At 40.2% G+C, this 12,497-nt stretch overlaps 1 protein-coding gene across 9 annotated transcripts in view; it reads left to right on the plus strand.

The window, feature by feature from the left end:
- Nucleotides 1–12,497, plus strand: part of QKI (QKI, KH domain containing RNA binding) — a 311,363-nt gene that overhangs the window by 159,255 nt on the left and 139,611 nt on the right. For 5 of the 9 annotated variants that reach the window (XR_010176088.1, XM_063917536.1, XM_063917537.1 and 2 more), the window contains exon 4: nt 912–956. The exons of the other annotated variants lie outside the window; for them this stretch is intronic. Coding sequence is in view for 4 of the 5 variants with exons in the window: in XM_063917536.1 (XP_063773606.1) it covers nt 912–956 (45 nt within the window). In the remaining variant the exon portion in view is untranslated. The remainder of the gene's footprint in view (nt 1–911; nt 957–12,497) is intronic. 9 annotated transcript variants of the gene reach the window in all.

Raw genomic sequence — 12,497 nt, forward strand, 5'->3', positions numbered from 1 at the left:
AAGGCTTTTCATGGATTCGTCATGAGTCTGCATGTCGGTTAACTAGTAAACAGGTGAACATGCTCATCTGTACAGATTTATTTAAGTTGCCCTCATTGTTTTCTTTAATAAAACAAAAAAACACGACCTTCAAACTTACTTTTTTTTGCATAAGTTACAACTTCAGCAATGAAACCCAAAAGGTTCAATCTGAATATTTTCAGTCTACCAACTTCTAAACCTAATTTCTCATTGTAAGCAAAGACCGTTTTCGTGGCTTTGTCTTGTTAAATGTACGCCCCCATTGTGCAGAATTATACGCCCTCTGACATAATAGAAAAATGTTTTTGTGTTTCGGTAATTCCACACTACTTACAAAATACAATTCATTACAATCAATTTTTTATACAGCATTTCTTTTTTTTGGCTAGGTTATGTGTTACGAAACTAGTTGTCAGTATCAAAATATCCTATGATTGCCTTTCAATTACATGGAATGCAGCTAAGCCTGTCTGTACAGACCAGGTAGTCAGTAAGAAAACAATGTGCTGCAACAAAGCAGGTATATGCACCTGAGAGGGATATAATATGGGCACAGAGAAACTATAAATGGTGCATGTACCTAGGATAAAAGCTCTAGAGCTTAAGTAACATTCTGAAAATAATTGTTGCCGTTAATGGAAACGTTATAATCTACCGCGTTAAACAATTCCTGTGTTTTGCACAGTTTAAAACAGTGTAATTGAAACAATGTTACCTGTACAATCTTGTCTCTGCTCTTCCTGTAATTATATATGGGTGATAACTGGAGTGGCCAGAACACTGGGCATGTATGTAGAAATTCTGTTGTAACTTGTTTTTTGGTTATTTCTACATTTTTTTCTGCATTGTCCTAACTAGCAATTATTACTGTTTTGACATGCTGCATGCAGGCCGTTACCAATATGCTAGAATGCAGTATGTTGGCACTAAACAAGGTAAGCAAACACTGTGCTTGATCACAGAACGGAATGTTTGATATGACACAAATGAAGCAGTCTGTGCAGTAACTGTTCTGTTTATGTGAAATAAGAAACCATATGATTTTGCACCATGTTCAGTAAACCGCTTAACAGTAAAGATGTCCTTCAACTCCTAAAACCTAAACAGGTCAGCGGTTTCATGTAGTCAAGCTAATAAAAGGAAATAGCTGATGGGTCTGTTGTACTAGTGCTGATTCCTTAAACCTAAACATTGCTAAGGTAAGCTAGGTCTGTACAAGCCATAAAGGTGTCTGATAGTTTTATATCATAGGTCTGCAAATTCGGTCCTCATTACCACACACAGGGGCAGATTTTATTAAGCCTAGTGAAGTGATATAGTGGAAGGTGATAACGCACCAACCAATCAGCTCCTAACTTCCATGTTACAGGCTGGGTTTGAAAAATGACAGTTAGGAGCTGACTGGCTGATGCGTTATCACCTTCCACTTTATCACTTCACCAGGCTTAATAAATCTGCCCCACGGTCTCCTCACAGAATCACAAGTGAAATAATTAACTCCGCCTGCGGACCTTTTAAAATGTGTCTGTGAGTAATTAATACACCTGTGCACCTGCTGGGTTACCTGCAAAACATGCACTGTGTGGGGTAATGAGGACCGAGTTTGCAGACCTATGTTTTATATGCATGATCAATGTGCAGAAATTTCCTTCCTTTTCATAGAATTCACTCTTGTTAGTGAAATGATAAATGTTTCAGATTTATCAAAATATCTTTTCTATTGAGCCTGATTTGTATTGTTTGGTAATAAAGATGTAAATGTAAAATTATGTTATGGAGTGCAAGGCAGCATGGCTCATAGTGGACTCCTAAAAAACATTTTTGTTATTTTTTTTTTTCTTTAACCTCTACTGTACTTGTTGAATGTGACGTTTTTATTAGTTATTGCAGGACTAGTCTACACACACACACACACACACACACACACACACACACACACACACACACACACACACACACACACACACTTTCCTGTGGTTTTGACTGCCATGAATTAGTGTTTATCTTTTCTGTGTATTAAATATGCACTGAAAGCAGCGAGTAGACTCTGCAATCCGTTGAGAGAAAGCTATCCTAATTACTAGCTAATAGGGCCGTGTATGCTGAAGTGAGTGTTTTTCTCTAGTGTGTGAAAATTGTATGATCCCCAGAGAGTAATGCAGAATAAAAACAGGAATGTTAATGTTTAGGAATGGTTAAGAAACACTTGTAGAATTGACACCGTACAATTTAGCTGTAATAAAATGAATGAATTAATATTCCATTTAGAAGATAGCGTGGGCTTTGAGAGACAAATGGCAATCAATGAGTTTGGTGCAGAAGTAATGTGAGCTGATGAAGTATTTTGAAAGTGATGAAAGGGAAATATATTTAGCCACAAGCTGCATGGTAAAGTTGAGATTTAACCTGAAGGCCTAGAAAAGCAGACGACGAGTGTCTTAATTCACTGACAGTCTTCATTGCCCCCAGTTAGCAAAAATGCCAGGGCTCTGTGTGGTACAGCTGTGCCTGCTTCACAAACTGCTTCTCTTTGAGGGCTTAGTCGCTGGCTCAAATATCTACTAAACGTGACAGTAATTTTTGCTTTTTCTGACATTTAAATGTCAGGTGTGAAGAGATAACTGTGTGAATGTGTCCATTGTTGGGCGGAGAGGGTAATTTAAGTGTCCCTTTTCAACATTGCCATGGCTTTGTTTTGTTTAGTAGTTTTAGGACTGTGTACTGTTTGCAGTAGTGTTAAATACATATACTTACAAATATTTCTGGCATTCTGTAATGATTGTGCAACGTGTGCACAATTTTGCAATTTCACTTCATGTAAATTGTGTATTATTAGAATGGGAAACTCCCCATCATGTTGCAGCCTGATGTAATCAATCCTCACAATGACAACGGCAACTCTTGTGTGATTTTGTTTGTTAATGTACCTGTCATCTATCATAAGTGGATGCCGTTCTGTGGGGCGATCAGTAAGTCCTAACAATGTAAGCTAAAGGGTCACTACTAGGATCCAGTGACTACACTGAGATGAAGAATAAGGCTCTTCCCATAAAATAGCTGCGCAGGTGACTAATGCACACGTAAGTAGTGGCACCTGGCCATTAGCAATGTTTCTGGTGGTTTGACTTTGGTGGTTGTTACTATAGAATGCATCTGTCCGATAAATGTCAATTTCTCTGACATTTCTATGGAAGACTGCATCTTAACTCCCAATATTTATGTTACTGGGAATGCAGCCTGATATTCTTCAATTATTTCTTTCTGTAGCCATTACGGTGACATGTAGGTGGTATGTGCTTTTTCTAATTCATTTAGCCAGAAATAATGCATGAAGCTCAGAGTGTGATTCTACAGGGACAACAGCTCTTGTTCTGCTGTGTATACAAGTATCTGAAGCCGACTCATTTAGTGGCAACTGAGAAAAACAATTCTTGTCGCACTGTGTATTGCAGTTGACTTCTTTATCAGCTCATGACACAACACAACACTTCACAAGGCTTAGATTATTTAACTGAATAGTTTTGCGTTATACAGTTAATCGGGTCCGGTATGCAATATTAACTGCATCCCAGTTAATCTGCTTGTTATTTAGTCATAACCATATAGAGCAGGCCTGGCCAAACTGTGGCTTTCCAGCTGTTGTTAAGCTACAACTCCCAGCATGCCCTGCCACCATTGTGCTATTTGGGAATGCTAAATCTGTGACACTGAATGCTGGGATGTGTAGTTTCACAACAGCTGGAGAGCCACTGGTTGGCCATACCTGTAACAGAGCTATGTCCACAACTTAAGTGTGTGTGTGTAGCAGAAAGGTGTGGCTGGACTCTGGCTAATAACCACATTGGCAAACAAATCATACTGGCTTATATTTCTAAATATGCAATAAGTGTGTGTGTGTAGCAGAAAGGTGTGGCCGGACTCTGGCTAATAACCACATTGGCAAACAAATCCTACTGGCTTATATTTCTAAATATGCAATAAGTGTGTGTGTGTAGCAGAAAGGTGTGGCCAGACTCTGGCTAATAACCACATTGGCAAACAAATCCTACTGGCTTATATTTCTAAATATGCAATAAGTGTGTGTGTGTGTGTAGCAGAAAGGTGTGGCCAGACTGTGGCTAATAACCACGTTGGCAAACAAATCATCCTGGCTTATATTTTTAAATATGCAAAGTTCCTCCACCACAGAGCGGTTCATTATTTCTTTGGCCACTTTGTGAGTTATGTCAATGTAATGGCTTAACCACAAGCTGAGTACTAGAGTGGAGTAAATGTGTTGAGTGTATAGGCCCATATAGACGGACCGATGCAGGAGAGATGTGTGCTGAGCGAACCGCTCAGCACACATCTCTCCCGTCGCTCAGCACAGCGCGATTTGTGCTGAGCGTGCGGGGGGAGACGGGGGGGGGCGTACTTCACCCAGCAGGTAAAATGAGCGACCCGCTAGATTGGCCTGCATTCAGGCCAATCTAGCGATGTGCGGGGCTGCGTATCGCTGTTAGGCCTACACATGGAACAATCTTGCTGAAAATCTAAGCAGTCTAGTCAAATTGCTTAGATTATCGCTCCGTGTGTACCCCCCTTATGACTGTTTTGTCAAGTACCAGAATTGTCAAATCACTGGTCTGTTTGGTTGAAGCATGGGCAGTTGTCTTATTATATTTATGAAGTAAAAATGTAATTTATTGATTTGTCACTTTTGTGTGTTAAAACACAATAAAAATGACTTGCAAAAAATATATATATTTATCCGGTCTGGGGACAGCTTAATAGGCAATGATGCCCATAGTATCCAATCAGCTTTTAGCTCATTTAGGGGTAAACTCAATTGAAATTTGATCCATTCTGACATTCACTTGTCGGAATGGATCCGACCTGGGCTATTCAATTCATTATCAATTCGACTTTAAAAGAAAAAAGTCGAATTGAGATGCAGGAGCTTGACGGGGGAGAGCCGTGGGCAGACAGTGGATAGCAACGATATAGCCACTGCTGTAGCGCTGCTCTCCCCCGTCTGCCCGCAGCTCTCCCCCCCCCCCCCCCCCCTCGTTTCTCTGCCTCTCCCTGTCAATCCTTTCCACGACCCTGCATCACAGCTGCCGCTCACGGCAGCGTCCACCCAGCTCCAGCAAGCGAGGTCTCGGTGAGAGCTGTGAGCGGCGGCTGTGACATCCACCTGCTCTCCCCGTCTGGCTGCCAGCGGGTTTCCGTTTCCATCACTGCTCCCGCATCTCACTTCGACTTTTTTTAAAGTCGAATTGAGATGGTACGAAAAAGGGGCCAAAACCTGTCTGTTTTGGCCCCGTTTTCGACACAAGCACGTGGATCGGCAGCTATTCCGCCGATCCACGTGCTTTTAGACAAGACAAATTCCCCGACTTGTCGAATATATTGAATAGGTCGGAACACCTTCCGATGTAAAAAAGTCGAAAACTGGCGTCTTTTCGACAGACTGCAGCTTTAGACTTCAATTGAATATACCCCTTAGAATGTTTCAAATGATAGTTAGAAGCTGATTGGGTGTTATGGACAACACTTGTCCACTTCGCTCTTAACAAGTTTTTGTACATTTTCCCTTATACCTGATCTAACGATGTTCCTGGTGTGTCCTGATAATATAAAAGCCACCTACTGTATAACATGTTTTGTGAGTCAACAGTTTACGTCTTCAGATAGTCTAATGTTGTTCATCTTATGAATGAAAAAAAATATTCAGTATCTTGCATAATTACAGAAAGAGCCATAACTTACATAGACTTGTGAGGAGGAGCTATACAGCAGTGTCAGATGAGCAGGTCAAATTACTTATGTTAAATGGTGCTCCAGCCAATCAGCTTTGTCAGTTTTCAAACACATGACAGACAGTAACTGATTGGCTGGAGCACCATTTATCATACACAATTGGTGCGATTTCAATTGTTTTGTGCATCTAAAAATCAGACAGACTGGGTTTAGCCGCCTAAAACTGCTTAAACCCGTCTAAACTCCCTGCTTTGGGCGTCCAAACTGCCGTGCATCATGCTTTCTACTGGCCTTTCCATTTCTTTGGCTATTCCTTTCCACCACCCTTTATCTGCTTTGAGTTGATTTTCTAATTTGTCTATTCAGGTGCAGGTAGAGTTTATGGTTTGTTTTCAACTTGCGCATGTTCTTCCATTATGTCTAAGGTGGTGTTAGAGTTCCATGGTATGACTTTTTTCTATTTATTGGGTATGTCTGTCTGAGGGACTAATTTATTGTCTGTGTCAGTCCAGCTGTGGTTTACATCATTAGGTGAGGAGGGTGTGAACACGGTTTTTGAGCAGAATTTGAAAGCTGCAGGTAGATTATATTCCTCCTCTGTATGAATACAGGTGGGATACAACTATCCGTAATACGTTGTTGGAGCAGTACCTCTTATGACGCAGTATCAGTATCTGATGCACAATGCTGATGTACCGATTGGTGAGTCTTTAGATGCACCGTTTTTCACACCGTGGAAATCTGCACCTGGCCTGTGGCAGTTGCAGTTTCGCCATTTGACTGGCCTCCTATGAGTGCTGTTGCGCATCTATGTACGCAGCCACTCTCGCCAATAAGCCTGCGATACTCCCAGAACGTGCTTGTAGGACAGACCTCTCTGTGCGTACACTAAGCCACATCAGTCACTGCTCAGCAATACTCGGCACTCTTTGAAGATACCGTGCACCTCGAGATCAACAGCACTTTTGCCCATATACTCTGTGTAAAGGATTCACAGTAGGAGTTTTAGGGATTTTTTTGCTCAGTAGGAACAAGTTGCTCAACTACATAATCACATGCATTGCGGCCGTATCCGAATCATGTCAAATATGTTCTGATCTGTAAGATCCCAATGTAAATATGTGCAAAGACACTGAATACCTGTGACACTGCCCTCAGACACTGGAGCGATACTCCTGCATAACAATCAAGTTTCAGCTGATTGACGTTTATTTACTATGGAAGACTCTAAAGATCGTGGGCTAGAGAGCACATTTTTGGCTAAGGAGCATGACTTGAGAAGCTTTTATATGGGTACTGGGGCCAAGGGCAGAGAGGAGACTGCCTTTCATTGCTTTGTTTGGTAGAGAGGTTACCTTAGAAATAACTGAATTATGTATAATAAACCAGGAAGCTGTGTAGACTGTTGTACTGTGCGCCTTTATTTACAGTCTGTATAATGACCTTAATATTTTACTGCCAAGATTTTTTTTTTTTTTTTAAATCTTTCTTTAAAACACAAACTGCAAGTGGGTTACCTTTCACCTTCATAGTAAAAGTACGTTTCTGTGAGACTCCCTTTGCAGATCACCCCTTCCTTCCTCTTCATTATAGCAATGGATTCTGGAACAGGCAAACATTGATACTTAACAATCTTATCATATCAGTCTTTATATGTCCCCCAAGATTGTGCAGCTTCCTATTACTTTTGTACTGTAGATACAGGACTGAAGTCAGCAATTTTTAAAGTAGCACATTTCAGGAAGAAGTGGTAGTATTGTGTAACATTGGTGCAGGTGCCTGGGTGGAAGTGAAAATGCAGACTGCTTACATCTTGTGAACTGCAGTGACAGCCTCGGTAGCTGGTGATCTGTTTTCTGACATAAATGTGTGTCTAGTGGTGGTGACATTATAATTAGGGAAGTCTAAAGTCAATTTGTAAGCCATTGCTGACCTACCTTTTTCCCTGTATCCAATACAGCAAGGGCCGGCCCGAGGTCACATTTTTTTCTTATAAGAATATATATATATTTTCGCACCCCCGAGTACTTTTGCGCTTGACTACAAATTAAGGGGGTGTGGTCTCACAGAAAAGCCCAGTTGTAGTGCCCATTACACATTTTAACCAACTGTAGAAGTGCCCTGACACATTAATAAATATATTCCCCCCTGTGCAGCCCCCGGCCGGAGACTCACCAGTCAGGCAGTGATCTTGGCACCGCTATAAAGAATCTCAAAATAACCAACTCCTAGCAGCCGGACAGCAAGGGCTTCTGGGAGTGGTAGCTTATTTTGTGTTTCTTCACATTACTGTAGCGAGGTGAGCTGCCGGAGTGGACACGGCGCGGCAGCACCAACAGCACCGCCTGCTCGTTGAGCCTCTGGGCAGGCGGCGCTGCAGTGCATAGGGGACATATCCAGTAGGGCCGGTGTTATACATGTCCCTGGCGCAGCGGAGTAGGGCGCCCTACTCAGCTGCGTACCCAGCGTATGTGTAGAACTGGCCCTGAATACAGCATACATGTAAATAGAGTGCTTGAAACGGCACGATCTGGGTAATAGTCTCTCATAACTATGGATAATGTACAGCATGGGTCTTAAACCTGTGGCCCTCCAGCTGCTGTGGAACTATGCATCCCAGCATGCCCTGCCACAGTTTTTCTATTAAGGCATGCTAAATTGAGCAGGACATGCTGGGATGTGTAGTTCCACAGCAGCTGGAGAGACGCAGGTTGAAGACCCATGATGTACAGCATGTGTACTGGTTAGATTTTCTGTTTTCCTTCTTAATAGTATATATAATGACAAACTGCTCTAATCAAACTGGTAACATTCCTCAGGTCCTGCGGAAGGGGTTTGCTCTAAACAAGAAAAAACAAAGGTATTTTTCACACGCACCCTAAAGGCTATTAGTAGCAAGGCCTGTACACTATATGGTAATAGAAAATTTAGAGATCTTGGTTCGATATATTGTGCAAAAAATATGATAAGCCTCCAGGCCACTTCAGTGCGTCTTTATTACTGGAGGTCACTAATACTAAGTATAAGTCCAGGGTGCGGACCCCACAAAACTAGCTCAGGCCCAACCACCCCAGGACAGCACACCATTGAGATACTAAAGTGTTAATATGTGTCAATAAGAAAGAAGCAGGAATTGTGTCTTAAAAAGTTATACAAAAATAAGGGCGTTCGTAAAATACTCCAAAGAGTAGTGTTAGTGGAAAAATAAATAGGAGTGTTACAAAAGGGCTAAATAAATATTATGGTGTATTACCCCAAGGCAGCCTGGCCATACCAAATCCAGTGGGCACAACACCCCAAACTCACACAGCAATAATAATTGTATCCACTATGGGTCATATGATAAGGCCACATGATAATGGCACATACAAAAATATATTCATATTGAGAGCTAGCTTACCTGGAGTCGCCCCTGTATACTCGAAATGGCACTACAGGACCCAGCATGCCCTCCTTCATAGCTCTAGTTGGGCCACATCTTAATATTTTAGCGCCCAGTATTTCTGCACTTCTCGTCACTGTTAACAATGCAATGTCATAACCTAATATGTATGAAGTAAAGCAAAAAAAATAATCAAAAGTTTTGTAAAGCATCGCATGCGCCTACTAAAATGTTTGTACTGATGTACATCTCTTCTACCCCCAAACCAGAGCCCCTGGGACTGTAGCATGCTTTCATTTTTCCCAGGATTTGCAGTTTTTGTAGTACAGACCTGGTAGATTTTAGATTGTAAGCTCGCAAGAGCAGGGACTTCTTTCCTCATGTGCCTTTCCTTTTCTTACTTACACGATCTTATACTCCATACTCCCTTTGATGGCACCTAACCCCGGGTTTCCTATACCTGTCCTATATTGTCTTGAACTGTAAGTGCTGTTTCCTTGTTTGCGCATTTGATTATGTACTCTGTAATGGGCGCTGCGGATCCCTTGTGGCGTCATATAAATAAAGGATAATAATAATAAGTTTGAGCAAGAGGACCAATTGTAAGCCACATTTTTATTGTATGCAACTTGAAATTTGTTCTCTGTTTACCACATGCCATTCACCCAGACTTTTTCTGGGGTTGTGAGACTGTACAAGTCATAAAAAATATATTTTATTACTATTTTGTTACAAGGCCACTTTATTTCATAAATCTTTGCAAAGACTAGTGTGCTGAGAAATCAGATTTCTTTATCATTGATATTTTACAATGGACTTTTTTTTTTTTTTTTCCCCCGCTCCGTTTAATTTGCAATATTTTCCCCATAGGATATTAATGAAATCTATATGCATTGAGTGTTTCTTATTGCCCTCTACTCCCTTAGTATTGCAAGGTTATTGAAGTCATTTTAAATATTGAAGCTAATCTAAATTTGGAAGCAACTGCTAAACTAGCTTGTGACAGTGTTGCACGACTGACTGCTTTAATTTTATTACAATCTAAAATACATTGTTGGCAAAATATGAGCTTTAGGAGTTCAGTATGTATCTTCATTATCACATTGCTTTGCTTAAAGGTAAATATGTCTAGTACTTTGCTTTGTACAAGTTTGTATGAGCTTGTGATTGCGGGAACTTGTCCTGTTGCAGTTCATCATTTCTATGGCTTTTCTATGTTAAGTGAAAACGTTTTGATGGAGAACAATATTAATGCATTTGTTTCAAAGATCTTGAATATGTGCTACTGTTGTGACTTTAATGTTTTATTTACTATGTGACGTTAATACACCATCCTAGTACTGTTATCTCTCATCTAGAAACATAACATTGTGTGCCCTCAGAATCACCATTGGTAGTTTTTTTTTTCTGTTTTGAATAGTTTGCTTACTTTTTTCTTTTCTGTTTGTGTACAGCCTATTAAAAGTCTGTACCAGGAAAAACACCCCCCTCATATTCCCTTGTTTGCCAATTTAATAGGACAGATTGGAAGCAAGCACAGTATGCGAAGCTTAAATCCATGCGTCTCTGCCAGGCCCTTTCTTAATGGTGGAGCTTTTCATTTTTATAATGTGGGGCAAGAGGACAACTGTGGCTGAGATTCTTGTGCGGTATGTGTTGATTTGAATGCTCGCCTGGTTCTTTGGTTCCCACAAAAGTTTTACAGAAAAAGTCCGGTCATAGAGATCAGGGGACGGGGTTTCTTTAAGTAGAATCATATACAGCAGGCTTAAAGTACATGTCTTTATATTATATTATATATATATATATATATATATATATATATATATGTGTGTGTGTGTGTATATATGTGTGTGTGTGTATATATGTGTATGTATATATATATATATATATATATATATATATATATATATATATATATATATGTATGTGTGTGTATATGTATGTATGTGTATATATATAGCAATCAGCGGCACTCACGGCTCCCGAATGGGGAAATGAAGACACTCAGTCGTTGACTGAGTGTCTTCATTTCCCCATTCGGGAGCCGTGAGTGCCGCTGATTGCTTTATCTATTTATGGACACCCCATTCGGGGTAGTTACTTGGAGGGCACCGGCTTATTGACTTTAGAGTTACTCTGGACGGAGTGCTGCTGACCTGTATACAATAAATATATATAGACACTGGTGTATATGAACAGATGCAACTCTCTGTACATGCTGCTATCGCTGTATTTTCCTGACGATGATCCTGAGGGATCGAAACGTTGAAAGAACTCTTGTTTGAAATCACCTTGATTAGTATGAATTAAAAATTAATGCTTTTACGTGCAATACTCTGGTGAGTGCCCCTTTATACTGCCTTTCAATAAATAAATATATATATATATATATATATATTAGAGAAGAAAGGCGGCACTCGGAGACTGATATAGTGGTGAAACGAAACCAATAAGTGTTTAATCACGTCTACGTTTCGGGGGACGTACCCCCTTCCTCAGGACAAACCAAACACAAGTACACACAGTGAAAAACAACCATAAATACCTTACCATGTCTAGAAGCGCCAACCCCCGCCGCAGCGACGCCGGCCGGAGCCACGGGTCCCGCACTTCCGGTCGCGTCTCCCTGTCTGACCCGGAAGTGACGTCATCCTGCACCCGGACGTCATCCCGCGACGGCTGTGGACGTGCACACATTCTGTAACCATGGAAGCAGATTGAATCAATCTATAAAACAACATGTGATAAGTTTGTAATATGCACAACAATACTGTATAAAAATGCAAAATAATTAGTAGCGACAATAGATTAAAAATGCATGACTGCAAAATACTAATAGATAGTGATAAATAAGTGACAGTTAAAACTTGGTGTCTAAGACACAGTGTGATATGTGAACACAATACTTGTACATTCACAAAGCATCAATAAAAAAATATATCAATATGCTGAAATTTAATGTAACAAATCTTCCTCATATATAAAGATACATTGAAAAAATATATAAATGACAAAATATGTGAAAAAAATTTGTTATAAAAATCTCCGCTCTTTATGTTATCTACAGCACATATTATCAGTGGCTACAGGCTATATTACTATCTAGATCAACTCATATACTAATCATGATAATATAAACCATTATACGTCATATGGGGAATTTTCTTTAGAATTTTCTTTAAAATTTACAGCTAGACATAGTGTACCTGCAGTATTGGTATTTAAATCTACACCAACCCTTTACATAATGTATAATTATGTGATTACAAGATAACTGTTATATCACAGAAAACGGCTTAAACCTAGGTTTTCATTAAGACCCCTAGGGTGGATGGTGTCTAGTCTAAAA

This window comes from Pseudophryne corroboree, chromosome 4 (assembly GCF_028390025.1).
Source record: "Pseudophryne corroboree isolate aPseCor3 chromosome 4, aPseCor3.hap2, whole genome shotgun sequence".
NCBI lineage: Eukaryota > Metazoa > Chordata > Amphibia > Anura > Myobatrachidae > Pseudophryne > Pseudophryne corroboree.